This window comes from Drosophila yakuba, chromosome 3L, assembly GCF_016746365.2.
Source record: "Drosophila yakuba strain Tai18E2 chromosome 3L, Prin_Dyak_Tai18E2_2.1, whole genome shotgun sequence".
Taxonomy (NCBI): Eukaryota; Metazoa; Arthropoda; class Insecta; order Diptera; family Drosophilidae; genus Drosophila; species Drosophila yakuba.
This window is the reverse complement of record NC_052529.2, coordinates 15148203-15173785: the sequence shown is the minus strand read 5'-3', so window position 1 is coordinate 15173785 and position 25583 is coordinate 15148203. Positions and strand designations below refer to the sequence as shown.

Here is a 25583-nt window from a genome sequence, read left to right as displayed (position 1 = left end):
ATGGTAGTCGATTATGAGACTTTATCAAATGTATAGCATACATAGACTTAAAATGATTTAAGTAATTATCCCTTTAATTACGGAATAAAATACCTGATTTATATTTATTATTATTTGTCTGACAAACCGAAAAAGTAAAAAGATAAAATACCCATCTAAGTTTTAATTGTTTATTATTAACTTTCTTATACAAAACAAATTCGATTTTTACATTTCGCAAAAAGTTGCTTCAATAATAATTATTACTTACTGAATAAGCTCCTAATTACGTGTATAATATGTAAAAATTGGTTCGCAATTTGTATAACAGGCATATTTCTGCTTTTGACGAGGAACTCATTTTTGGGATTTAAATATACAATAAAAGTAGAGGCTACCAAATATTCATAATATTAATTGGAGCAGAATGCATTTGAGTTATTTACAATAACACTTTTGTAGTGTTGTGCGTAGGTTTCTACAATTTCGCGTTGCTAACCTATCTTATTGGTACATTGAGACTTATCCTAACTACAAGATATTTCCTTCTATAGTTGCGTTGATCGATTACATCCACAAAAGGCACTCTCTTCCCTAAGTCGTAGAGTCCTGCAATCCTGCAATCCTAGTCGAACTTCTCCTGGTTGGGCATACAGATGAAGAACTTGGAGCACCACAGGTTGATCGCCTGCGAAGTGTCCGCCAGCCACTTGACCGGATTGTGGATGGTCAGATAGTAGACCGGAATGCCAGACAGTATGATGATCGTCCCGATGCCCACCACATATGGCGTCTGCGTGCAGGAGGAGATCACCAGGAACAGGCAGACGATCAGGTAGATGATGGGCAGCGCCAAACTGACTTTGATGGGTCGCTCCGTCTTGGGCTGCTTGTAGCGCATCCACAGCAGTCCGGATACCGAGATTAGCGTGAACAACGCCTCCACGTAGCTGACGTAGTTGATCAGCACATAGATGTCCTTGATGAACAGTAGCAGCAAGGTGAGCACGCCCTGGAAAATGATTAAAAGCGCAATAATTAGATAAATATGATTATGTAATGGATTCTTATAAAAGATTACTATTAATAGTTTGATCTGAACTTATTTTCTTTTATTAGTCTGCTGATCACATTAGGAATATTCAGTATATTTCTTACAATAAGTTAAGCCTCTAACTCACCAGGAATATCAGCGAAGGCACAGGAGTAAGGCAATTAACGTTAATCAGCGAAATGGCAGCCGGCAGATGACCATTCCTCGCACCGACGAAGAAGAGTCGCGAGGAGGCGAAGATCGCACCATTCAATGATCCAAAAGTGGAGCAGGCCACTGCGAAGGGCATAATCCAGGACAGATAGCCCAGCATCTTGTCTCCGAAGGTGACAGCCACGGCATCAGACGATAGAATCTCGTCTGGCGAGAGTACCGAAAAGTAGGCAATGTTCGTGATCATGTAGATGATCGTGACCACCGGCATGGAGATGCAAATTGCCTTGGGAAGGTTTCGGTACGGATCCTTGAGCTCCTCCGTTACGAAGTTCAAGTAGTTCCAGCCGGAGTACGAGAAGAGGCCGCTGTAGAAGGCCAGTGCTATATATCCCGGATCCTGTAGGCCGCCTGAGAAGGGATTATCCCAGTGCTCCGTGTTTCCATTCAACAGCCACCAGACTCCGGCGCCGACGATCACCAGGAGGGCCACCACCTTGGTGCCCGTGAAGATGTCCGTCACACGCGTCACCCACTTCACATTATAGCAATTGATAAGCGTCAGCACACCTAGGGTGTAAGATCAAGCAATTAGTCAACACACCGATTAGCAATCAGACGATCTTACATATCATGGCAGCCGCCAGCAGCTGCACCGCTTCGATGGGCGCTTCGCAGGACGGCCAGAATGGTTTTAGCAGATATTGGGCGAAAGTCAGTGCCGTGATCGCATTGCCCGTGGGCACCAGGATCAGCAGGGCCACCCACAGATAGAGGAACGCCGGCAGGGGTCCAAATGCAGTGCCTATGTAGGCGTAGTCTCCCCCCGATTTGGGAATCATTGTGCCTGAAAAGTGAGCATATTTGTTAAAGAGGAAAATTTGTTTATTACGGCGTAGCTTACAAAAGAACAATGTTTTAATAGGGATTAGCTTGATAGAGAGCAAATATTGACAATCTGATAATCTGATAAGCATGACACAGTTCTGCTAATTCTTAGGGTAATTGCCTATCTAACGAGGGCCGTTCAAGCAATAAAAAAACATTTGGGACACCTTTAATAGCATATGCTAACTACATAAAGACCCAACAATTTTATTTCTTCCATTTGTTAAGCCTAGTAATTGGTGCTAATTGTATTTTGGACAGACAGCTATATTCGCACGTTAACTACGGAATTGCTTTATGTTTTCAGTAAATAACAATCTTATAAGCTTTGTGTATTAGTTAAGAATGTTAAATATCTTATAAACATGTTTGACAGGAAAAGATGAAAAGATAAAAGCTCAAGTATTTGATTTTCTAACCTATCTATAAACATGTAGATGCTTTGATCTGTTCAGATCAAACTTATTGAACTTGAATTGATACTTTGCAAGGCAAACTCCAAAAATTATGCTAATTTGTGTCTGCCGAAAACGTATAGTTATGAGTGTCTGACTGGGTTATTGTTAAAAAAACGCGTTTAATAAAGATTACAAAGGCCCCTAAAAAAGATGACGTAAAAGAAGAGCAAAGGCGATAAGACTTATTCTCGCTTCTCTTAAGTTTGGCTGGGGATCAGGGACTTAAAGAGAGCATAATTTAAGATCTTATTCTTCGATTTGAGATCTTGAAAAGGTAAATTTATGCTTTTGCTCACATTTCAATGAAGGGGTTGAAAATTTGGATTTGGGTAAGTCTTTTCTTTTCTGTGATGAATCAAAGAACACTCGCTGTACTTCCAACAATATAAACACATTTACTCCTAGTTTTGAAGCATCCTTCAGTTTTATTAAGATGCTCGCCTGCTAATTAGTAGATAATTGAATGATTTGTCTGCCTCATTATCAATTCTAATTCATCATTTTGCTGGGGAACTGGAACTGATTTTGTGTGTGTGCCACTTGGGGAGGCATTTTCAATGGAAACGAGCTAATTCCATGCCTTAAATGTGTCTCCATGGTAATTGGTTGGAGTAGTTAATCTGAAAAGATTCTCAGTTCGACTCAAGGGTCACAGTGATGTTCCGCTTCTGTCTCTTTGAATCTGGGCCAATTTTAATTGGAAATAAGCTGATTTTTCCTGTTCTTTCTTTACAAAAAGTGAGTGAGTGCTGTTTATTTATAGAACTTTAAGTACCACATGTCGCTTGAACTTTTATTTTACTGTTTAGTTTAAAAAAGAATTCTTTATCAGAAACTAAACGCAGATCGCAATCTTGGAATTTTATAATTCTCCGTGCAGCACTAGTGCTGGCTACATATGAAGATTAACTCTAGCCTTAACCTCTTTGGCCGACTTACTGACTTAGGCATTCTTGTTCCAGTTTCTCTTAATTTTCTGCTGTGCTTGCTACAGGTGCTTGTCTGACACCTATGTAAACAACTCCCCCACTCCGCCACATACACACCAGCCATATGTTGACCCACGGATTGCTGTCATCAGCGGGAAGCAATAACTGCCAGCTCCGCAGAACATTGTTTGAATGGGCGTGGGCTCATTATCGGAAAACCCAAAAAACAAAAATCCATACCCATAACCCCATACTTGGAGCATTACTCACCCAATTCCGCGTAGCATAGAGCGCCCACCATGCTGAGCACTCCGCTGAGGACCCAAACGATGAGGGATTGTCCAATGGAGCCGGAGAATCTCAGCACGCCCTTGGGACTCACGAAGATGCCGGAGCCGACAATCACGCCGACGATAATGGCCACTCCATCGAGGAGACCGATCTGCTTCTTTAGTTTCACTCCGGATCCCTGGCTGCCGCTGTCCGCCGTTGCCGTGGAGTTGTTGGGTTCCGCCGGAGGAACTTCGAACACCTGGCGGGGAATCAGCGAGTCGCTGGCCTGAACTCGCGCCATTTTTTGTCGAGCGATGTGCGGCGGTTTTTATGGGTGGTTCTTCGAATACCTTTTGAATTTATGCTGTTATGGGGTAACTTTTGCGATTTTTACTGTGGCTGGCCGTTGTTATGTACACGAGTCCATTGCTTTTATCGGGATTTTCTTGTAGTTTTCTCAGTTTTCTTTTATCAGCACACTCTGTGTGCCAGCGTGGAGCTTCAAATACCGCAGTTCAGTTCGTTTGAGTCCACATGGTTTTCATTTGTTCCCGGTGTGTTTTCGATTTCAGTTCTGTTTTGTTCGGCACTTCACTTATTTTCATGTGCGCTTCAGTACACAAGCACACACATTTGTCACGGACTCTATATATGTGTAGAATTCAAAGGCGATAAGGGGTTATAACACACGTGGTTCCATCATGTTCATCTCCAGATGAGATGGGTGGTATTATTTAGGAAACCGAAAAAAGGCGAAAAACCGGAAGATCCCACAGAATATCGGACGGAACGCACTGCTCGCGTCGCGCTCTGAGTTCAAACTAAGTTTGGAATACGAATTTACCCCCCTTTATGAGCAAACGACTGTCGCTCCTCGCTCAACTTGGGCTTTGCATTTGCCTGCTTTTATTCTTCCATTTACAGTAGGTAGTAGTTAAGGCGAAACAGCAGAGGCAGCTGCTCTCTCGCGCTCTTTTGGGCCATAAACATCTTACCTGTTACCTGCAAGAGGAGCGGCACACACAACACACTTTCCACCGGAACATGCGGCCAAACGCATGATGCAAGACGCCTCAAACATTTCGCTAGCCAAACCAAAGAAGTTTGAGAAGTTTTTGCTTGCGAGCTGTGTGCCAAAAATAAAGCACGTGCGCTCGCCTAAGAGAAACTCTCTTAAATTGGCTTATCTTTCTCCATAGTCATTGACCCTTAGGTTGGTCTCAAATGTGTGCTATTTGCTGCTATTTGTCGCAAGCATTTAGCCACTTTGTTGTCTCTTTTCCTAATACTGGGTATGCCATGTGCCAAGCGACGTTAGCTCAATGATCCGTTTAGGCCTGTAATTGCAGCTGATTTAACGGTGGGACATTACACATACTGCAAGTGAAACTTGCCACAAACTATTTGTGTGCACAACAATTGTAACAAGGTTGAACGTCACATGGTATTAACACGGAATAGACGGTTAAGTTGTTACAAAGATGCCCATAAACTACTTCAAAATGCTATACATTTTATAGATTGAAAACTATGCAAATATTTGTTCATTATAAGATGGTTTCAAATATTTGTTTGTATGCAAAGAAGTCAAAACATGTTAAAACGTTAGCCAAACTTCCAATTCAAAATCTCTGTAAGTCCAAACTTGTATTGGAATGTAAATAGTCTTTAAAGCAATACTGTAGATCCAGATCTGTGAAGCTCCACCTTTTCTGGTAGAGGGGTTATTCTAGCTAACCAAGTTTCACTGTGATTTACAGATCTTAAAAATAAAATAAAAATTGTATATTTTAAAATCCCTATTCAGTGCCAAAAACATATATTTTGGGTTAATAAAGTACTTAGTATTATTTATTTCCGTGTAATATACCTAAGGCAATGACTACTAAGTGCGTGCCGATTTCCGGTAAAATTCAAACTTCGAAACTGAGGAAGTCGTTGATAAGAAGCCCCAACATCGCGCCCAGTTAATCTAATACCTTTCCTATGTGCCACGGCATATCAGTAAATCAAATATCAATTAATTTTACAGCCGTATGTCTGCGGATTTATGAGCTAACCGCAACTGAAGAGAGTTACGGATAAGCTAGTGATTACCCAATGAAGACCCCATTAAATATAAGGCTTCTTTTGTTGCTCATTTGACGACAACTACTCCAATGGATTCGGTGGTCTTTTATGCGCTAAAATACTCATTAATGCGAACCGAGCGACTTTTGTTAAACACTTGAGCGGATTGACACAAAGTGTAGTTTCATGAGGGGAACGGAGGATCAGGGGAGGAGGGGATCATCGCCAGGCGCGTGCATTTGACATTTCAAACTGTGATAATTCAATTGTGTGAATCGTGAACCTTTAGTGCCCGCCCGACTGGCTATATGGATTAGCTGCCCATCTTTGCCTCCCTCGCGACCGCCATAAAAAGTACTACAAATAATAAACAAAACAAGTGTAGCGCCTCCACACATTTTAGTGGCTCAGCCCGCGGGATCGGATCATTTTGGGTCCGTGGAGCTCGCAGCTCCTCCGGTAATCTAATTGTAAAAGAGGCACACAGGGCGCTGGATGTTTTTTTTTTTTTTTGTCGCCGGTGTGGTGGTGTCGCCACAGCCACAATTACAGTGGACTCGGTGGATACGGTGGATCAGTTCGGGCTCCCGCTTGTGGTTGATTAACTGTGATTTCGTGTGACTTTTATTGTCGCCTCGTAGCTGCGGGATATCAGCTTTTATACAGTTCTTTAGGGTATTGTAGCTTTTAGCTCATGTTTGGTACATTATTAAGGATATGGAAATAAATATTTCACATTACTTAATCATTTTATATTATTTCATCAGATTTTTAAGTTAATTCAGACGGAGAATATCTTTTCATTGGTTTTAAATAAGGAGTTTTTCCCCATTTACTTTTATTTTAAGAATTAAAAATATTATTAATTGATGTAAGACTTTATACGAAATTATTTTATTTTAATAAATAGGATATGCTCATTTTTATTGCTTTCTTGTCCAAGTTATTGTAGGGTATTCCAGCTTTGGAACTCGAAATTAACCCTTTCTTTCTTGTTATTTTTTAACTCGCCCGCGCCACACATAATGTATGTTTTGAAAAAGAAAAATGTGATGGATCACTTCCATATGCAATTTTCGTTAATGTTTCGGTGAGGCTTCATCATATAATGCCACGAGTCATGAGTTTTCGTGATTACCATTCATTCACAGGGTAATATAAATGTACTCAAACTTGCGAACGAACATTGTAAGTTTTATTTATAGCTGCGGATCTTAGTGCATTTGCCTTATTAAATTTGATGTAGTTATAGTATTCACTCGCAGCGCTTTATATACTTTTATTTTAAATATTTCCACGCAATTTGAATAACCAGGAGACTACGCTTTAACCCGTTTCAACATTATTTTTTACCCGTTTGGGGGAGAACCGTTACCCATTCGCACTGATAACCCGATGCAGACTGAGTCGAGAATTCCATCCGCGGGTCGCTCTTCCGAAAAAGCTTTAATCAAATAATACAACAAAGGTAAATAAATATGTAAATCTGAAAATTCGTTTTCATTTTTGAGACAATTGTCCGCCGTTGTGTGTGTGTGGTTGTCGGAGGTGAACGACAAGCGACAAACAAAAACATAAACAAGTGTTTGTCTCTTTGGAAATGCTCCCAGTGCAACACGCATGTTCCATTCTCTCTAAGAGAACTAGAGATTCAAGAGAATTCGTTGCAGTTGCATTCAGAATGCACTTAATTCTCCGCATTCGCAGAAATCATAGTTCCAACTCAAACATTTTAAATATAATTAATTTCATAACTAAAATTAAAAGTATACAATCAAGTTTTATAAAAAACTAACAGATAATTAATATTTATTATTTTTGACACAATGCTAAAACAGGATCTTTTGCAGTGCTATTTTGTTACCCCAAACTGTGACCTTCTTTGTTTGTTCTATCTTTAGTCAGCCTGATGCCTTCCCCTTCTTTCTTCGTATATATAGGGCAAATGGAGCAGGACCGCCGCATGGGTTCATTGCTCCTGGCTACTGAGATAAGCGAAGTTAATAATTTTTTATATGTATTTACTATTTACATATATAGCACAGTACAAAACTTTAAAACCTAACTAATCGCCCAACGCCGGCACCTGGAATATCTTGGCCGTTTGGTCCTCTGATACCGTCAGTAGCAGATTTTCCTGTGGCTTGTAGACAAACTCGTAGATGTGATAGTGGTGTCCCGTCAGCGTGAATTTCAGCGCTCCTGTGCGTGCGTCAAATGCGTTCAGGTTTCCCTGCGAAGTGGCCGCCAGTATCGTGTGGTCGCTCAACCACTTGATCCTGGAATAATTGCAATAATTAGTAAACTGTCCAGTAACAAAATTAAAAGTTAAATCAAAGTTTGAAAGTAGCACTAAAGTGAGTGCTCATACTAAAATGTTTGGCATAATCTTCAGGTAGACGTCGACAAACGGTGCTCACCTTAAGACCCCATCATTGGGAACTGGATTTTCGCATATGGTACGCAACGCAGATTTGACGTAGTCCCAGATGGATATCCTGCCGTCCAGCGAGCCACAGGCAAGAAGCTTTAGATCCGCCGAGGGGGGAGCAAAGGCCAGGCACTCGATTCCATGTTCCGACTGGATCGTGCTAACCGCACCGTTGTTGGTGCAGAACAGCATTTTGCCTGAAGTGAAAGAGATCTATTACAAGCCGTTTAAATTCCATGGAGTTCCCTAACTGGATTGCTTTAGTTAATAGTTTTGTAATGGGGCATTTTTTTATATGGAGCACTCACCCGACGACTCAGCGCAGACGTAGAAGGGAGAATCCCTTTCGCAGGCCACCACCGCGTGCGCGATCTCTCCGAATCCCATTGGATGCGTTTCGTTGATGTCAAAGAGCACCTGACAGCTCTTGAGATCCCAGAGTTTCACGGATCCGTTCAGGTAGACCGTGAACAGCTTCTTGCCATCCCCACTGAGCTCCCCGAACTCGCAACGCGAAGATTGTCCAGGCAGGATTTTGCAGTCACCACTGGGTATGCGGAATACGAAGACCTCTCCGCTGTCACTGCCCGCCAGCAGGATGTGGGCAGCTCGATGCCAGAAGAGCCAGGACATGTCGCTCATGGAGTACTCCCAGATTTTGGTCAGGATTGGGCGCACGTCGTGCTCTTCGCTAACCTTGAAGGCAAACAGTTCACCGGCCATATCACCGGTGGCCAGATAGACGCCATCGTGACTGAAGTGCGTTTCCGTGATGGTGTCCTTGTGCTCCGTGATCTCGTAGAGGACATCGCCGCTGGAGGTTTCCCAAACGTAGGCTCGATCGTCCTCGCTGCCCGTCACAGCCCAGTTGTAAGTGGGATGCAGACTGCAGGCGAAAACAGGAGCTGTGTGCTTCTCGAACGTGACCTTAGCTTCATCCGCGATGTTGGCTATTCTCTCACGATCACGTAGCTCCTCCTCATCTTCTTCTTCGTCATCATCGCCACCGGCCATTGCAAGCCGGGCCTCCAGTTGCTCCAGCGTCACTTCCTCCAAATCGTCGTCATCTTCGTCCAGCGGCTGCTCTTCCAGCTCAATTATCTCCTCGAGTTCGTCCTCGCCGTCATCGAAATCTGGCCGGTGTGGCGGTGTGTTGTCACGCATCCCTGCTCTCTTAATTGTCGAATAAGCAAGCTAAACTGCATAAAAATAACAATTAAGTGAATGCTCCACACGTGCTAGAAGCTAAATGGTCTGGCAACTCTTTCCGCAATGTTTATAAACATCGATTGCTCGTTACGACTATCGACGTCATCGATTATTTTTTAACCATACTTAAGTGCTGCAAAATGTCAAACCTTTAGCGGGCTTTTTAAATTTGAGCGAGAAATGATAACACGTTTATGAAATCAAAATTATTGTTTGTGGCGTTTTTATTAATTCATGTAGGGTTTTGAGTTTAATTTTATTAATCTTTTATTTGAATTATTTTTTGCTTATTCTTATTATTATTATTATTATTATTTTTTACTTTACTTTTGATGGCCTGAACCCTTTTCATCAATTCATCAATAGAAACCAGATCGCCAAAATCACATTCAGCGTCGCATATGTCTGCCTTGTGTTCAGTATTATCCGACTCCTTCTCCAGGTTTTTTAATTGCTGTTGTAGCGATGCGATTTGGTCTAAAACTGTTTTTTCGGAATTCCCAATTTGTTTGGGAAATTCCAAGGCTTTAGCTTCAAGTTTGCTTAGTCTATCGTCATATTGCTCTGGTGTTTCCATATCATCGCCTATTTTGGCTAGGCGTTCTTCGATTAGATCTTGTTCTCTTTTCATCTCCTCTCTAAACAGATTTATGTTTTTTAGCTGTTCCTCAATTTTCTTATCAATTTTTTGTTTGTCCATTTCGTATTTTAATCGCGTATATTGCAGTTGTCTCTCCAAGCTTTCGATTCCGTTTTCTGTCAAGTTGTCTATATCTCTTTCCAATTGGTTTATCTCTAGTTGTAAAGAACTCGTCCTTAGAGCAGATGGAATTGCATTATAAGCCATGAAACCTTTGGTTAAGGCTAAGCTTCTCGGGCTATTATATTGCTGCTCTTTTTCCTTATCTAAGAGTTCTTTAAATCGGTCTTTGACAATATTTTCCTGCTTATTATGATAAGCGATAGTATTCGTTTTATCGTTAGCAATTTTTTCCAAATTATCATTTAGTTTAATAGACACATTTGTACAAAATCTTACTGGACTTTTGTTCTCTAGTTGGATGGGGAAATCTGCGATTGTCCGAGTTTTCAAATACTTCATTTCAGTTTTCATGGATACTATTGTTAAATTAGAAAATAATAATGGGCTGTCTTCGACCATTTTATTAACAGCGTCCACAGATTTTCTAAGCTTCGGCCAATCGACGTTTTCCAACAAACTCAAGTTATTGATTCTATATCCCAATTGGTTCACTTTCGATTCAAGATCCTTAAAGAACTTGTCCTTTTGATGGCATTCTTCTCCGTACAATGAATTTAATTTCTGGAGATTGTCCTTTTCCAAATCAAGCAGACTTTCTGCACCTGAAATAGTTTCATTGGTTTTAGCCAGATTTTCATTTAATGGTTCAATTTGTTTTAATAATTCTCCTAAGGACTTTTCGGGCTTCATGTCTTGTATTAATTGCTCTATATTCTGAATTTGTGCTTTTTCGCCTTCGCAACAAGGACTTTTCTTGCTTTGGCTTTTAAGAGAAGATTCTAGTAGACCAATATCCTTTATATGACTTAAAATCATGTCTCGCAAGCTCTTTTCTTTTTCAATATATGGCTGGTGATCAAGTTTCGGTGGCTGTACGCTTTCAATTTTAATATTGCTTACAAAATCAGTTTTAAAAACCTCCAGTTCATTCATAAGGTTAGGGCAACATATTCCTACCGAATAGTTGACACCGCCTTTTTTATGGATGCTGATAGTAATGTGCTCCAATCTGCCCTTCAGATTTAAAATATCGGCATTTACATCTTTATATTGTGGAAGTGTATAAGATTCTATGCCAAGCAGTTCTTGCAGAAAGTCCATTCCATCGTGTATGATTTCTACTCGATCTCTGATCGAATCATAGGGGCAGCACTTGCTCTTGGCATACTTATCGAATTTCAACATAATGTCTGAAATAACGTTAACATCTTTATCTAATTGTCGGGTGCTCTTAATCTCGTTGGAAATCCACTTGCCAAATGTACTATTAACATTGCAATTTTTTAGGGGTTTTGGCCTTCTGGTTATCCCGTTGACATCTTCTTTTGATTCCTCGGGCGATTCTGTCGTTTCATCGTAATTATCGGTCCTATTGCACCAACCTTGCCATTTTCCAAATGCCAACTTCGTATTTCGTCCATTCTCTGTCGTCATTATTACCACGAAAAGATTTTGGATCAGGAACCTATCGTCGATTTCCTTCTGCCATTTGGCGGTTATTTTCCAAAACAATTTTTCTCCGTCCTTCGAAAGACCTGTGGGTATGCAACCCCCCTTCTTGTACTCGACCTTGTCCTCGTCATCCACCGCTTTTCCATCAGGAGTTTTCTCCTCCGCATCGGTGTAATCGGGAGCTTGGTCCCAGAGTTTGCGGCAAAGTCGTATTAGCTTTACACACAGCTCGTACTTGTCGATGTCGCCGTGGAAAATCTGATAGGCCTCGTTTGTTCTTGGGGACTTAGGCTGGGCAACATCCAAACTCTTTAAGGTCGCCACCTGACCCACATATAATAGCATTAGGACAACGCGAATCTGCAAAAAAAACAAAAACATTTAGATCGATTTCAATTTGCAACTTATTGAGACTCTGTGCGGAAATTTTAGTTTTGTGGTTGCTTGGTTGTACATTATACGTTTCCCCTTTCAATTTACAAGAAAATATATTTGTTAGGCAGTGTACTAAGTCATTCGAAAGATACTTAGTCAGTAAAAATTAACAAAAAGGGAAAACAAGTTCAGCAACTAATTCACTTACTAAATAAATTTTTAGCAAGATGAACAAGTAACGAGTCAACGTATTGTATTTTACAAGAATAAAAATCAGTTTAGAAGCACTTTTAATTTTATTTAGTTTCCTTTTTTATTACCTTATTTCTGTGGCCACTTGCACTCCAGAAATTTTTCATATACAATTGAATACCCGTTACTCAGCTAGTGAAAGTGCGAAGGAAATTCTTCAGCACTGACAGTTTTTGGCGGTTTGTGGGCGTTGCAAAAAGTGTTTGTTAAAGTTTTGGCTAAAATAAACACTGTTTTGTGCTGCTAATAAACATAGCTAACTATGTCTATCCATACCTTCTAGATTTTCGAAAAAAAAAATTTTACAAATTTTTGCGTGCGGGGTGCGTAGTTTGGGGCCTTTTTCGTCATAACTTGGCTAAAAATGGCCGCTCAGCTAAAATAAACACTGTTTTGTGATGCTAATAAACATAGATTTTCAAAAAAAACCAAAGAGAACGCTATAGTCGAGTTCCCCGACTATCTGATACCCGTTACTCAGCTAGTGGAAGTGCGGGAGAGAGTTTTCAACACTGACAGTTTTTGGCGGTTTGTGGGCGTGGCAAAAAGTTTTTTTGCAAGTCGATAGAAATTTACAAGACCAATACAAAATAAAAAAAAATTAAAACATATTTCAAAAGTGTGGGCTTGGCAGCTTTGGGCGGTTTGTGGGCGTCTATGTCTTGGGAGTCTGTATGCTTAATCTCAACTTTCTAGCTTTTGTAGTTCCTGACGGACGGACGGACAGACGGACGGACGGACGGACAGACGGACGGACGGACGGACATGGTCAGATCGACTCGGCTATTGATCCTGATCAAGAATATACATACATACTTTATATGGTCGGGAACGCTTCCTTCTGCCTGTTACATACTTTTCAACGAATCTAGTATACCCTTTTACTCTACGAGTAACGGGTATAAATAGTAATTGTTATCGGTTATATTTGGTAAATGCCCCGGGGATGATTCCTTTTCACTTTTTTCCACTTTTTCCGAGGGATTGCCTATTTACCATGACTTGACTGCTAACTTGGCTGCTTGATTTACATCTGATTGCTTTCATTCTTCGGGACCCATTACAATCTACCCCCAACTCCACCTGGGCAACCTTTTCTAATTCAATTCGAAATGGCCCGGGTGCGGAGAGGGACCTGTCTATTGTTACCCTCTTCTAGGGTCTGGTGCATTTATTTTTGTTTAGGTGCATTTCGGTTTCGATTCCCACGGTTTCTTCCGTACGTGTCCTGCGCGTGAGGAGCGCACGCATAACGTACGTTCCCATGATTTTATAAGGAGGGTTCTCGAAAGGAGTCACGGAAAAAAGGAAATGATTAGGGGAAGCAATTCTAGCAATCCTCCTACCTGCTTGGTAATTGTAGAGGTTTTTATTGATAAGACCCTGGGTAAACATTAACAGAGGAAAGATTTGATACAGATATGATACTCTTGCAGATTTCTATATATAATATTATGTACATATACCTAGTCAAAGAAAACACATTTGTTGGATCTATCATTCTTCAAATAAGGACTTTAGATACACCAAAATATAAATTTAACCAGCATACTTCAGGGTTTCATTTTTTTGTTATTTATAATAATAGTAACTTAGCTACCCCAGTTCTGCTTCCTCTATCAAATCATCAAATTTGTTTTTTGAAGGGTCCCCCATTCCAGGGTGTCGGCGATGTTCGTCGTAGAACAGTTTTCCCTGATTTTGCCATGCGTAAATAGTCCCGCATCTGATTGACTTGGTCATGAACGGTCATTAAACTGCATTTCCAGAGGGGCGTACAGGAACCCTCTGTATATCTACAGGCATACAATTTCTATATGCACCGTATGTATCTGGATCTGTATCCACATGTGAGCGAGTGCCTGTGTCTTATATTCAGAATGCACATAAGCTCCACTGGCGGGGGACCCTTCTTGTTTTTGGGGTCGGCGCGATCGTTAAAAACGAGTCAAAAGAAGGGACGGGACGGTCGGGTTCTTGGAGTGATTTTGGAGTGAGAGGTGCGGCGGACCGGACCCTAGAGATGCTGCCGAACGTGCGTGTGGAAGAAGATTAAACGAAAACAAATCACACCAAGAGCAGAAGGGAAACGGCGGAGTCATCAGAGTTTCCAGAGTGCAGTACAGTCTGAGAAATAACTGAGTGTTTCAAATGTATATAACTTTTACAAAGACAATTTGGAAGTTTTTGAAAATGTTACTTAAGATAACTAATCATATTATATTATTATTTTATGATTAAGAGAAGAGTTGTTCTGTTAAAACATTTCCTAAAAATGTTGCCTACTTGTTGGCGACGAGATCTATCCTAGAAGTTTAAAATTCGTTATTTATTTTTTGTCAGTATAAAGTGCAATTTACGAGACTTTTATTATCTTTTCATTATTATATATTCCCTATTATCACTTACATATTTATATTTATTTCTTATTTTTTGCAGTTCAAGGACACGTTCGTACAGTCAATAGATTTTACGCGTTTTACCTAGGTTTTGTTTCCTTTTAAAATCATACTATGTTGCCATATATATGGATATGTGAAATGTTCCTTTTCTAGAAGTATCTTTCCTATCCCAAGCAAGGTGTTGAGAAAGAAAACCATTTCTCCGAGTGCATCCGAATCGAATGACCTGTAGAAAACAGAAGATCGAGCGAGGGGAGGGTAAAAAGTGATAAACATAAAAATGGGTAGTAGCCCGTCGACTGTAGATAACCGAAAAGGGCCCACAATAAATGGTTGATAACGAAGGGCAAATACACAGACGCAACCCAAGAGAGGCAGGCAAACGTCTCTGTGTGTATGTGCGCGCGAGTGTGTGAGTAAGAGTGAGTTGGTGTGAGTTTGTGTAAGTGCTCTTTGTTTATCTCTATTTACGCGGCAGCGGCGTCAACGTCGTCCGTCCGCGAGTTGTATAAAATCCGGCGATCCGACGATGGCAGAGTCAGTGCTCAATGTAAACCGTTACCGATCACATCGCCTCATCTCGTGAAATACCCACCCACTCTCTCTCTTCCAAAGAATTGGGAGAGAGGGGGTGGCGATCGAGGAGGTTGTAGCAGCTTTAAACGCGCTCCAAGCGCACCCACTACGTAATCCTACGTAACCTTGGATGGTACCGAAGCTTTAAAGACCGCTTGGCTCCCCATTACCCATTACCCAACGCCCATCAGTCCACCCACCCACCACTCAAGTGGGAGAGCGAGAGCAAGAATGGCTTGGACATGGACATGGTGATCATGGAGATGGAGGACCAAACAGGACCGGGCTGGAGGAAAGTGCAATGGTGACTTGGCGGGACACAAGAACTCGAACTGAAGACTTCGTTTCGAGTGCGTTTCCCCCAAGGTCAACACCCCCACAACGTCATGTGCAATATATTAGCTAATTTGTTGTTAACTAATATTGTTATTAATCCATTTGTTGTTGGTTTCACGTTCCTAGAACGTTAACTGTGATTGTTAACTCCTTGAAAGTTGAAATTTAGTTGTTAAATCACTGTTGTTATGTTTGAATCTTCAGATATTGTTATAGATAAGAAAAGCAACAGCATCGCATATGTCTTCCACTACCGTTAAGTGCAATCTAGCTTGTAAGAAAATTAGTTTTTCCTTTGTTGAAATAAAGCAGCTCTTCATGGGAAGACTAACAAAAAAAACCATATTGTGTTCTTTATTAGCCAATTTTTTAAATGCTCTCCACAATCTAGGATGGACTTTCATTATCAAGGACAAACGAGTTTTTTATATATTTTGGCCGGGGTTTTATGGTAAAAAAAAGTTTTTAATGATTTGGGCAAAGGTAAGGAATATTTGAAGTAAGATTTTGTGTTGCTCTAGAATGGAGTATGATTTTCAAGGCTGCTCAAACATAAACAAGTTTATTTTATAATTCATTAATCTTTCAAATGATTTGGCTGAACGAAAGCAAAATTTAAGTTTTGTTCCTTTCCCTTGCTAACTTATAAATATGCGTTCGAATAATTAACATTAAATTGGGGTTTTTTGTTGGAAAACAATAAAACATAAAGCACAAAGTTATAATATTTTTAGCAATATTAAAACAATTTTCTAATTAATTCTGAATTATTTCGGTCTTTCAAGTAATACTTTTTTTTAATCTGCGCGGCATAACCTGAAGTTAATGTCCATAAGTGCCTGTTTAATTCGAGTATAAGTTCTCTAATTCACTCTCTAAATTTTATTTTTGACAATTAAAAGTCATCTTTTATATTTAAAGTTTGTTGTTTGATTGAGTATATACAATTCGATATCTACTTATTTTTATATCTGCGATATCTTAAAAATGTTAGAAGCTAAAAACAAATTTTAAGAACTCTCATTGGCTGCTGATATCTGAACTATACAGTTTATTTTAATGTTCCCATATCTAATGTTTGTTTAAAATCTCTAAACCGAGACCATTGTCTTGTTATCTAAACTATCATATGTTAAGCTGATGGTAGGTTTCCTCACCGCTTTCCACACGTTTTCCGAAATCTCAGCCAGATCTTTGGGCAACAGTAAACAAAAACCCAACACATGTTTGGTGCCGTGGGAATGTCCCACATCTTTGAAGGATCTGCAGACAGGACCTTTCGCATCTTAACCCAAAGCAAGACCACATGCTGAGAATGCCATGCATCGCAAATGATAAGAAATTCAAATATGTTTTCAATGTTTATTTTAGTTTTTTTTTAGTTTTTGTTTACAAATGTATTTTGAAAATCCAAGCAATTGAAATCCATTTTTGCGCTGCAAAAAGGACTAATTGTTGGAATATCTCCCGCCACAATATTATGTGGATGCCCAACCGCTTTTTGGGAATTTCCAGTGCGTTAGAAATTCCTCAAAGCGCTGCCCAAGATCGATGATCCCAAAGTCGAAGTGCCCAAACTCTGGAGTACCCATCCCGCTGGAGAACCGAGCTCCAGTCCATGTGAAGTTATCCCAATTGAAAGTTGAAAAACCCCATTTTTCGTTCAAGGTTGAAGTTGCAGCTCCAGGCGATTGCTTCGTTCAAGCTTGAGCCCATCGGTCCAGGAAGTTCCATTCGATGGCGTAGGGCTCGCAGGCTTTGGGTTGCACCGAGGTCCAGAAGAAGGTGCCGGCATTGGTGCGGGCGAAATGCACGGGCACGTAGTAGTCCTCCTGGTCGATGGTGTGCAGCTCCCCGGATCCGTTCTCGTTGTAAACGATGACGGCATCTTCCTTGGCGCACTGGCGGATTTCCTCGATGAGGCGATGCTCCAGATGCTCGTTGGCCATGTTGTCCATATCGTTGCTGAGCCACTCGAACTCGGCCTCCTTCTCCTCGGAGGCGATGTAGGAGCTCCGCTTGGGCTGCTCCTTCTTCGTGTTAAAGAATTGTCCGAGAAGGGGCTTCAGCAGGTTCTTCAGGCGACGAGAGGGCGACACTTTTGACTTGTACATGGTGTTGATGTTCTTTTGCTTGCTGATGGCAGACATTAGATGAATTTCGTTCAGATATTTCTGGTGGTTGGTGCTGAGTGCGTAGAATGCGTGCTGAGATGTTCTCGCTTCGGCGTTCGGATGCTGTGTGATGCTGTCTCTAAGACCAGAGGCGCTATTTATACCTTCTTGGAAGACAGGAGCGATCCTACAGCATCTCGGCCAATCACGTCGCTCGAAACGCAGGCAGGTGCAAGGATCCGAAATTTCACACGTTAGTCAGTGGCAGCAGGTAGGTCCTGCAGGACCTGAGATCCGAGATCTTGTGCGAAGCGTGGGAATCTCGGGCCCATTTCATCTCCTTCCAAGACAATTATCCCCAGGACCTAGGCGAATCCTTGGCGTGGGAACAGCATATTTCAGGCCTTCGCTCGGAGACCCAGTTATTGTTTTGGATTTCGGTTGGGTTTGTTTTGCCAGTTCATCAGAAATATGTCGATCCTGTAACCGAAAACCAGCTACATTCTAAGCCAAATTTACCCAAATCGTGCACTTTCATTCTTGGGTTTTTTGTTAGGCTGATTAGTGATGGCATCGCAAAAAGTCCTTTGAGACACGATCTTGAGAATTCTCACGTTCAGTTGGGGGGCTCTTCGTATTTTGGTTACTTGAGCAGTGGGCCTCCCGAATATTTTCGTGTCACGGCAGAGGATTTCATTTTTTAACATCTCTAGACCTTACTTTTTTGGTTTAGACCCTCAATTAATTGAATGGGGGTTTTTTTTTTTTGAATGTATCGTATTATAACTCATTTATTGTGGGATGTGGTGATTGCTCCTCTCACATTTATATTTACAGCCTGTGAGAATCTCTAACCCGTGTTGTAATTGTTCAAACGATACTTTGGAACATAACACTGCAGATGAGGTCTGTTTAGATGTTTGGGCACTATTGATATCAAATTTGTTTGTAGCAATCACAAATATAAATTTACTCGAGGTTTCAATTCTTTTTTACTAATGACCACAAAAGAGCTGAAATTCCGGGAGACAACTATGTTGCCTTGAAGTTGTATGATGTCTATGGCTCATTAAGGAAGTGGTCTTAGATTATTTAAATACTTCCTTGGCCATATCGCTAATTTATGCAATGGAAAAGGGAGAAATATTACATTAACCTTTATTTTATTTATATACTAAAGCAATGCATTGTCATAACAGAAATATAATATTAAAACTGCTAATATACAAATATAAAAAATATTTTAAAAATGTTTTTATAATGCTTTCATTGTAATGTTTTGTATTTAATTAATCTAATCATAATCTAAATATTGTGTTATTTAGGCAACCTTAACTACTAAACTAAACAACCTTAACTAAAAAAAGGGAAATCTAAATCAAATCTAAAATAAAAATTTAAGTTTATATAAAATAAAGTTTATATAAAATCAAGTTATCAAAACATTAAAAAAAAAATATTATTTAAAATTTAAGATAATGTTACAATTATGTAAATATCTTGATTTCCAAAAAATATGCTTATAGATGTATCATGTAATAAATGTAATGTAGATATGTTGTGACTAAAATGCTTATGAATGCATATCAATATCTTCTGACCATTGACCATTTAAAACTCCAACTGGTCATGAACCTGTAACGTATTATCCCAAACTGTACCTGGCTGCATGCCTTCAATAAGGAATCTGCATCCACTATATAGTGTGTAGTATGTAAACCTATTTACATAACGCACACACGAGCTTATGTACGAGAATCCCCCTTTGAAATGCCATAAAGATCGAACTGATCCGTGCGGCCTTTTCGCATTTATTATTGAGATAGGATTGGCTTTGTTTCTGCTCGTGGCGTAGGGCCCTGTTTTTGTTTATCATCCGAGGGACTGAGACTGGGATTGAGATTGGGACTGGGACAGGGACCCTCTCTACCTGTTCCGATGCAATTCGAGACTCGAGATTTATTTTGTCCAGGGCCCAACCCTAAGAAGGAGCGCTGAAAACGAAAATCAGAAATCGCCTGGAGGTAACAGGTTTCCCCAGCTCGCTCGGCTTGATTTTTCGAGTTTTTCGAATCGACAACAGGTTTTCAACAAAAGGGAACAGGTAAAGGCTTTGTTTTTCGAGTTAAGGTTCTTAGGGTCTCGCCGTTTCGTGAATGTGGTAGCCGTAGGGGGTGGGGGTAAGAACGGTTTTTGGCTTACAGATTCTTGGAAAACCTACGAGGAAATTACAATGACAAGGGGAAAGTTCGTATAAGAAATCAGAAATGCAAACAAGTTTCGGTATTAATATTATGTATTTATTCATACTCTTAAACATAGATGGAAGACAATGATTAAAGCTGGATATTTATGCATTTTAAAATGTCCACTTGCACAGTGTGGAGAGTTAAAGCTGTTGCGGATGTTTAGAGACCGATTCCGTTGGAGTCTTTAAAGCTGATTGGGAAGTGGGTTTTCCCATTTTCGGATTTCCCATTTTCCTACATCACAGTTGGACGAGCTCGGCTTCCAGTTTCTCGTTCTGCGAGTTCTGCAGCTCCTCATCGGAGGTGGGCGTGGGGAGTGGGAGCTCCTTCAGTTGCTGGTGACCCGATGCCTTGAAGAGTTTGCAGGCCACCTTGAAGATCTTCCTCATGGCCTTGGCGGGGGTGTAGGTCTTCTTCTGGCAGACAGGACTGTAGGTGGTGGTGGTGTTCATCAGAGTTTCGTAGGCCATTTTGCTGTTTAGTTGGATTGTTGCTTGTTTGGTAGACTGATCTTGGCTGTTCAACGTTGCGATTGAATGTGATGTCCTATTCGGAATTGCGCACCGCTTAAATACCCGATCCTGGCGAGAGCAACCCCTAAGTCGACCAATCAGGACGAGTCCTGGCGCAGGTGTCTTTCGGTCTCTCCAAATATGAGAGTCACGCATTCCTCCACTCTCTGCAGGTAGTCAGTTCAGGATCCCTTTTCGGAGCGACCCTTGCACGTGTGCGAAGTAAGGCCACAATTTTGGTAGGCCCTAAATAAATCTCTCCCTCGATTTCGTCGTGGGAGAGTATAATTTCAGTCGAATACCAATAGGACGATGCGGCAAGCATAACAAATACGAAAAAATGATGGAAAAAAGAAAACGATCATCCCTTTTTCATGGGTTCGGGTTAGTAATTTGAGTGGTTTGTTTGCGGAGGACGGAGGACTCGGCTTGATTAGTTTTTGGCTATTAATTGTTAATAGGCTGACAGTGGAGGATAAAAGTGACAGACCCTCGTTAAACACATGTTGTCGGCAAACGAAAAATATTTACACGTCAACATTTCATTTTTGATCAGTACAGGTAGACTGTGGTCCTTTCGAGTACAGTGGACTATCGCTTGAAGGTGCTCACTGCTTGTCTAGATAACTCGCTCATTACAACGGAGTTGATGTGCCAGGAATCACTGTCCTCACACTTGTTCTTCGGGGTTGGTTTTTTCTTTGTCCTTTTGCAAAATTTGAATTTGGTGCGTAATGAAACTCAGATTTCACCGTTTATTGCGTGGAAGGTTTCTTTTTCTTCCCCTAAATCCCCTAAAGATTTTTCTGGATTTCTTGTTGCATGGTACCACTTTGGAAATATTGTTTTCTGTGACAGGTTTCACTGTCCCCACACTTGTGTGCTCGGGCTCTCCAAGAAATTTAAAATTTCGTATCGTGTTGAAATTCGAATTTCGTCTTCTATTGAAATACTCGGCACTTGTACTCGTAATTTGGGATTCATTCGTATTCCAATCGTGTAGAATCACGTCGTTGTGGATGGAGTGAGATAGTATCCTGGCCCATCCACTTGGGGGGTGCTCAGCCAGGAACCTCGCATGTTTGTGGCTCGCTTAACTATTCCACAGGCATAATTCCCTAAAAACACTGGGAGAGTTTTTTTTTGGTGGCGTTTCAAGTTTAGTTGTTAGTGTCAGGTTTCCAGAAATTCAAGCGCCTGAATGAAGCCTGCATAATTAACTTGTGGCTATCGTGAAATAAAATATATTGTGGATCGATAGTGGGGTGTAATATGATTTATGCTGCTCTTTCTTATGAAAAAATTATTTATACTGAAAATAAATTTATTCTTTAATTCGTTGGAAATAAAATAACTTTATAGGACTTTGCTTTTATGTGTAATGTTTAAGGAGCACAATTCAGCGTATTCTCTTTTTCAATCGTAAACTTAGTATTATAGTTAATGTTCAACATTAAAAATTATTCAATTATAGACAACATTTTAACTTTTTAACACAACTCATATACAGAACTTGAAAACTTAAAGATCATGTAGAAAGTTTATTTCATTTTAATTTACTACAATTAACTGTATAATTTTCGATGACTTGGACATTTAGTAATATTGCAAAAATAATTTTTTTATTTCAAAATACAAAGAGAATGCCGAAATGTTTTTATTATTTTGTTCAAAAATACAAATGAATTGAATGATGTCTTAGTACAGAAAATCATCTCTTAACCAAATCTCATATAGCAATTTTATGAACGACTATTTCGTAAATTTCGCCTAGCCAACCAAATGTAACCAAAAGAATTTCTTAATTGTGCTTAAAATTCAAGCATTTCGGATTGCATACCAGCAGCATTGTTGGATTTAAATGGTCTCCAAACAGGATTGAATGAAGTCACTGATTGGAATGTGGTCACCAGCATAGCGAGTCCAATTTAAAATCCATTTCTCCAAATCAGAAATGTACAGAGTTGCTACCACAGATTTAGCTATACAAACGGTCATTCAATTTGGGATTTTCTCCGTTTCCAACCATTTATTTTATACCAGTTTTCAGAATAAAGACACATTAGAATTTCTTGTTTTCGGTTTATTTATTTCTTATATGATAGAGGTGGTTATAGCTAAAGTTTTACATGGAAGACAATGATTCTTAGCCTAGTACCTATGCGAAGACCCTAACAAACAAACATGGAAGACAATGATTCGGCTAAGACTAACTTAAGGCTAATAAGACACGAGGAATCACAATGAGTTAACGATAGTAACGCTTGATTGTGATAATTGAATATCAATTAGAGTTGTGTTTCCCTTGAGACGCGAGCCCAAAGAATCCAATCTATGCCTAATATCACCCTGAGATTACGAACATGCGAAGCTGAACCCGCATCCATCCGACGACCAATGGACGGAGACACTTGCACTTAAAGCTGCCAATTGGAGATTTTTCCCGGTGCATCGAGGACGTGAACTGTGCATCCTGGCGATGTGTTTAGGCCTGAACCCAACGGTCGAACTGCTGGCGCAACTGCTGCTCGTGGTGCTGACGAGCTCCCTCGGCCGAAGTCCAGAAGAAGGTGCCACTGGTGGTACGGGCGAAGTGGACCGGGATGAAGGTCTGCTCCGGATGGACGGGCACGATGCTCTGTTGCTGACCCTGCTGTACGATCATGGCCACGTTGGTGGGGCACTGGCGGAGATCGGTGTACAGTCGCTGCTCCAGCTCCTCGTTGGCCATGTTATCGCAACTGGCCGCCGGGTCTTTGCGCATGTCCTCCAGCGAGGCGTTGACTGCGTTTTGGTTCTGGATCTCGGCCAGAGTTTTCCGGAGCAACTGCTTCTTCTTCACCAGCCGCAGAAGGGGTTTGACCAGTTTCCTCAGACTCCGCATAGCCATCGTGTGCTGATCTGATTTCGGCTCCATCACCTTGCTGCTCTCAAACTTGTATTCCCGTGTGATGAACGACATTGTGTTGTTGAGGTCTTTTGAGATTTGTAATAAAACTTGGGATCTTGAGTTGGTTGCACTCGGTTGAGAGTTGGTAGTATTCTGGTTTCTCTGCTGCCCGTGCGACTCCTTTTATACGATTTGCTCTCTGGCTTCTCTCCGCGGGGGAGAATTCTCGCACAGAGCGGTGGTTCTCTCGATCAGTGCACCGAGCCAATGGGAAAGCAGAATGACTGCAGGTGGTTGCAAACACAGTGAGAGCGGGAGACCAAAGAGAGCGAAGAGAAAGCGGTCTCGCGATCAGGAGCACGTCCTTACCCTTGTGAAAGCAGGGCATGATGGATTTTGAGTTTGCGCATAAAATGTGGGGTTTATAAAATAAGAGGTATTAAAAAATACATGTGTAATATTTTTAAGAAATATTAAAGGGGGAATCTAAATAAAAGAATATATGTATAATTAAAGTATTGAAAGGGCCGAAATATAAGATTGAATTAAAATAAATTAATTTATAATAATAAAAGAGAGAGCTAAAAATATATCATATACCTTATGAACTGTCTTAATATTTAATTTATTAAAAATTAGATAGAAGAGGGTGTATTCCCGCTTTAAAAAATTAACTAATAATATTTTTAAGCAATTGATATATTACTAGCTTGAAGTATATATATATCAAATTTTAAATTGAGATAGGCATAGCATCAATTTAACGTTTGTCTTAACAGCTCATTGGTAATATTTAATTATGTTTGAAGTATATTAAATAAAAATGTAGATCCTGCTTGGAAATATTGTTTATCATTTTAGTATTTGTAGTATTCATCTATTGGAACACCTCATGCCATCCTAAATGGTTAATGTAAAATATCATATGCATACCACGTGATTCAAATGCTGGGTATTACCCACTCGAGTTGCTCATTCACTGCAGGTTTTTAACGGATTTTTTGGATATTCTCATAGATCTCGCTCGGTTCTCGATCTTTCTCCCCCTCTGAGAGTGCCCTGCCTCACAACCTCTCTTTACCTGCTCGACTCTGTCGCAAGAAAAGTAGAAATCCCTAAATCCCAAACGTAAAATTCCAGGAGAGTAGCGAGCGGACAAGTCGCAACTTGTTGAAAAAATTCCGAAGCCGAGTGTGAGGGAAGAGAGATTTTAAAATTCGACACACTATCCCAAAAAAGACGGAGGATATGGACAAACAATGGATTGGCGTATCTCGCAGATACAATCTCGCCGCTGGAAATACCCATGCGGACAAGGGACTTGTCCGTTATTTCATTGAGACAGCCCAGAAAGTGCCCTTAAGTCCTTCCGTCCGAGCGTCCTTTTCCTATTTTCCCAACCTGTAGGTAGTAGGTAGTTGAGCAAAGTAACGTATTTTTCGGGTACTTGGCATTGCGATGGAATGGGATGGGATGGGATCGGACTCTCAAGGTTAGTCAATATGCATTAATGCCGCATTTCGGGAAATCTCGGCAGGTCCTTTGCAGCTCCTTCCGATCGTATTTGTTTGTCATTGTTGTTCTTTCCCGGTTCGAGGGACCTGCTCTGTTGATGCGTGAAGAATTTACGACGCGGGAGAAGCACGTACAGATAGGATCTTCAGAGTTTTTGGTTTTTGGCTCGGTTTACGCATTTTACTGGAATTTCGTCGGCACTTCGTTTATGAGTCGAGTCGCCTTCCTAATTGTTATGTGCCCTTTTCCCTTGCCCCCGAAGGTTACTTTCATAATTTTGTAACGGCTCCGAGGACTCGAGTTTCTTGTAACGGTCGTTACGTTCCTTGAATATCCTCACGGTCATTAGGCGGGTCCCTAATTGGCCCCCGTCTGATTGCTGTGCTCCGTATTACGCAGAGCTTCTTTGGTTTAAGATTCTCCCCTTTGCAGTGCAAACCTGTTTATTATTTTGCGCAATTCGGTGGGATGCATTATATCAATTTCCATCGCAGTGACTCAGAGTCAAGGGGTTAAGTTGGGGCCCACACTTTCATGGCATGGCTCTTGATTGCCTGAAGACGTGACCTGATTTGACCCTCTCCACACGTTACACACATCGTTAGCCCTTCGGTCTTCGTTTTCAGCTTCTTAATGGAAGGCGTATCATGTTGACTTTATGTACATTTTAATATGGTTTCACATTAATGATGACATTGCTCAG

The 25583-nt window shown here is 40.7% G+C and overlaps 6 protein-coding genes across 8 annotated transcripts; all 6 read right to left on the bottom strand.

Annotated features, from left to right (window-relative positions):
* Window positions 1–154: 154 nt before the first annotated feature.
* LOC6534150 (Y+L amino acid transporter 2) lies at window positions 155–7196 on the bottom strand. Of its 3 annotated transcripts, none has more exons than XM_002094798.4 (5): window positions 7158–7196; window positions 3732–4379; window positions 1815–2033; window positions 1161–1756; window positions 155–991 (listed from the first exon to the last, which is right to left on the bottom strand). In XM_002094798.4, the coding sequence occupies exons 2-5, from the start codon at window positions 4033–4035 to the stop codon at window positions 605–607; spliced, it is 1506 nt and encodes a 501-aa protein (XP_002094834.1). In that variant the 5' UTR covers window positions 4036–4379; window positions 7158–7196; the 3' UTR covers window positions 155–604. The 3 variants fall into 3 exon arrangements, with proteins under 3 accessions (XP_002094834.1, XP_039229758.1, XP_039229757.1); XM_039373824.2 differs by having other exon boundaries at window positions 7082–7182; XM_039373823.2 differs by lacking the exon at window positions 7158–7196 and adding an exon at window positions 6943–7061.
* Window positions 7197–7808: 612 nt separating this feature from the next.
* LOC6534149 (angio-associated migratory cell protein) lies at window positions 7809–9498 on the bottom strand. The gene is made up of 3 exons (XM_002094797.4): window positions 8544–9498; window positions 8225–8432; window positions 7809–8083 (listed from the first exon to the last, which is right to left on the bottom strand). The coding sequence occupies exons 1-3, from the start codon at window positions 9397–9399 to the stop codon at window positions 7870–7872; spliced, it is 1278 nt and encodes a 425-aa protein (XP_002094833.1). The 5' UTR covers window positions 9400–9498; the 3' UTR covers window positions 7809–7869.
* A 72-nt stretch (window positions 9499–9570) lies between these two features.
* On the bottom strand, window positions 9571–13333 carry LOC6534148 (probable E3 ubiquitin-protein ligase bre1). The gene is made up of 3 exons (XM_039373854.1): window positions 13283–13333; window positions 9729–12019; window positions 9571–9577 (listed from the first exon to the last, which is right to left on the bottom strand). The coding sequence occupies exons 1-3, from the start codon at window positions 13331–13333 to the stop codon at window positions 9571–9573; spliced, it is 2349 nt and encodes a 782-aa protein (XP_039229788.1).
* Window positions 13334–16919: 3586 nt separating this feature from the next.
* On the bottom strand, window positions 16920–17827 carry LOC6534147 (enhancer of split malpha protein). Its single transcript, XM_002094795.4, has one exon. The coding sequence runs from the start codon at window positions 17748–17750 to the stop codon at window positions 17301–17303; it is 450 nt and encodes a 149-aa protein (XP_002094831.1). The 5' UTR covers window positions 17751–17827; the 3' UTR covers window positions 16920–17300.
* A 2171-nt stretch (window positions 17828–19998) lies between these two features.
* LOC6534146 lies at window positions 19999–20490 on the bottom strand. The gene has a single exon (XM_002094794.4). The coding sequence runs from the start codon at window positions 20431–20433 to the stop codon at window positions 20203–20205; it is 231 nt and encodes a 76-aa protein (XP_002094830.1). The 5' UTR covers window positions 20434–20490; the 3' UTR covers window positions 19999–20202.
* A 1987-nt stretch (window positions 20491–22477) lies between these two features.
* LOC6534145 (enhancer of split malpha protein) lies at window positions 22478–23524 on the bottom strand. Its single transcript, XM_002094793.4, has one exon. The coding sequence runs from the start codon at window positions 23435–23437 to the stop codon at window positions 22961–22963; it is 477 nt and encodes a 158-aa protein (XP_002094829.1). The 5' UTR covers window positions 23438–23524; the 3' UTR covers window positions 22478–22960.
* Between the last annotated feature and the right edge of the window lie 2059 nt (window positions 23525–25583).

Bases quoted from the DNA above. Each gene is read 5' to 3' on its own strand.
- LOC6534146 (XM_002094794.4), bottom strand. From the start codon at position 20,433: ATGGCCTACGAAACTCTGATGAACACCACCACCACCTACAGTCCTGTC.
- LOC6534148 (XM_039373854.1), bottom strand. From the start codon at position 13,333: ATGAAAGCAATCAGATGTAAATCAAGCAGCCAAGTTAGCAGTCAAGTC. The intron at 12,020-13,282 runs GTAAATAGGCAA...TTTTTTTTGCAG, and splicing joins AAGTTAGCAGTCAAGTCATG to ATTCGCGTTGTCCTAATGCT.
- LOC6534149 (XM_002094797.4), bottom strand. From the start codon at position 9,399: ATGCGTGACAACACACCGCCACACCGGCCAGATTTCGATGACGGCGAG. The intron at 8,433-8,543 runs GTGAGTGCTCCA...CTTTCACTTCAG, and splicing joins CGTCTGCGCTGAGTCGTCGG to GCAAAATGCTGTTCTGCACC. The intron at 8,084-8,224 runs GTGAGCACCGTT...CAATTATTCCAG, and splicing joins CCCAATGATGGGGTCTTAAG to GATCAAGTGGTTGAGCGACC.
- LOC6534150 (XM_002094798.4), bottom strand. From the start codon at position 4,035: ATGGCGCGAGTTCAGGCCAGCGACTCGCTGATTCCCCGCCAGGTGTTC. The intron at 2,034-3,731 runs GTGAGTAATGCT...CTCACTTTTCAG, and splicing joins TCTATGCTACGCGGAATTGG to GCACAATGATTCCCAAATCG. The intron at 1,757-1,814 runs GTAAGATCGTCT...CTTACACCCTAG, and splicing joins GCTGGCGGCTGCCATGATAT to GTGTGCTGACGCTTATCAAT.
- LOC6534147 (XM_002094795.4), bottom strand. From the start codon at position 17,750: ATGTCTGCCATCAGCAAGCAAAAGAACATCAACACCATGTACAAGTCA.
- LOC6534145 (XM_002094793.4), bottom strand. From the start codon at position 23,437: ATGTCGTTCATCACACGGGAATACAAGTTTGAGAGCAGCAAGGTGATG.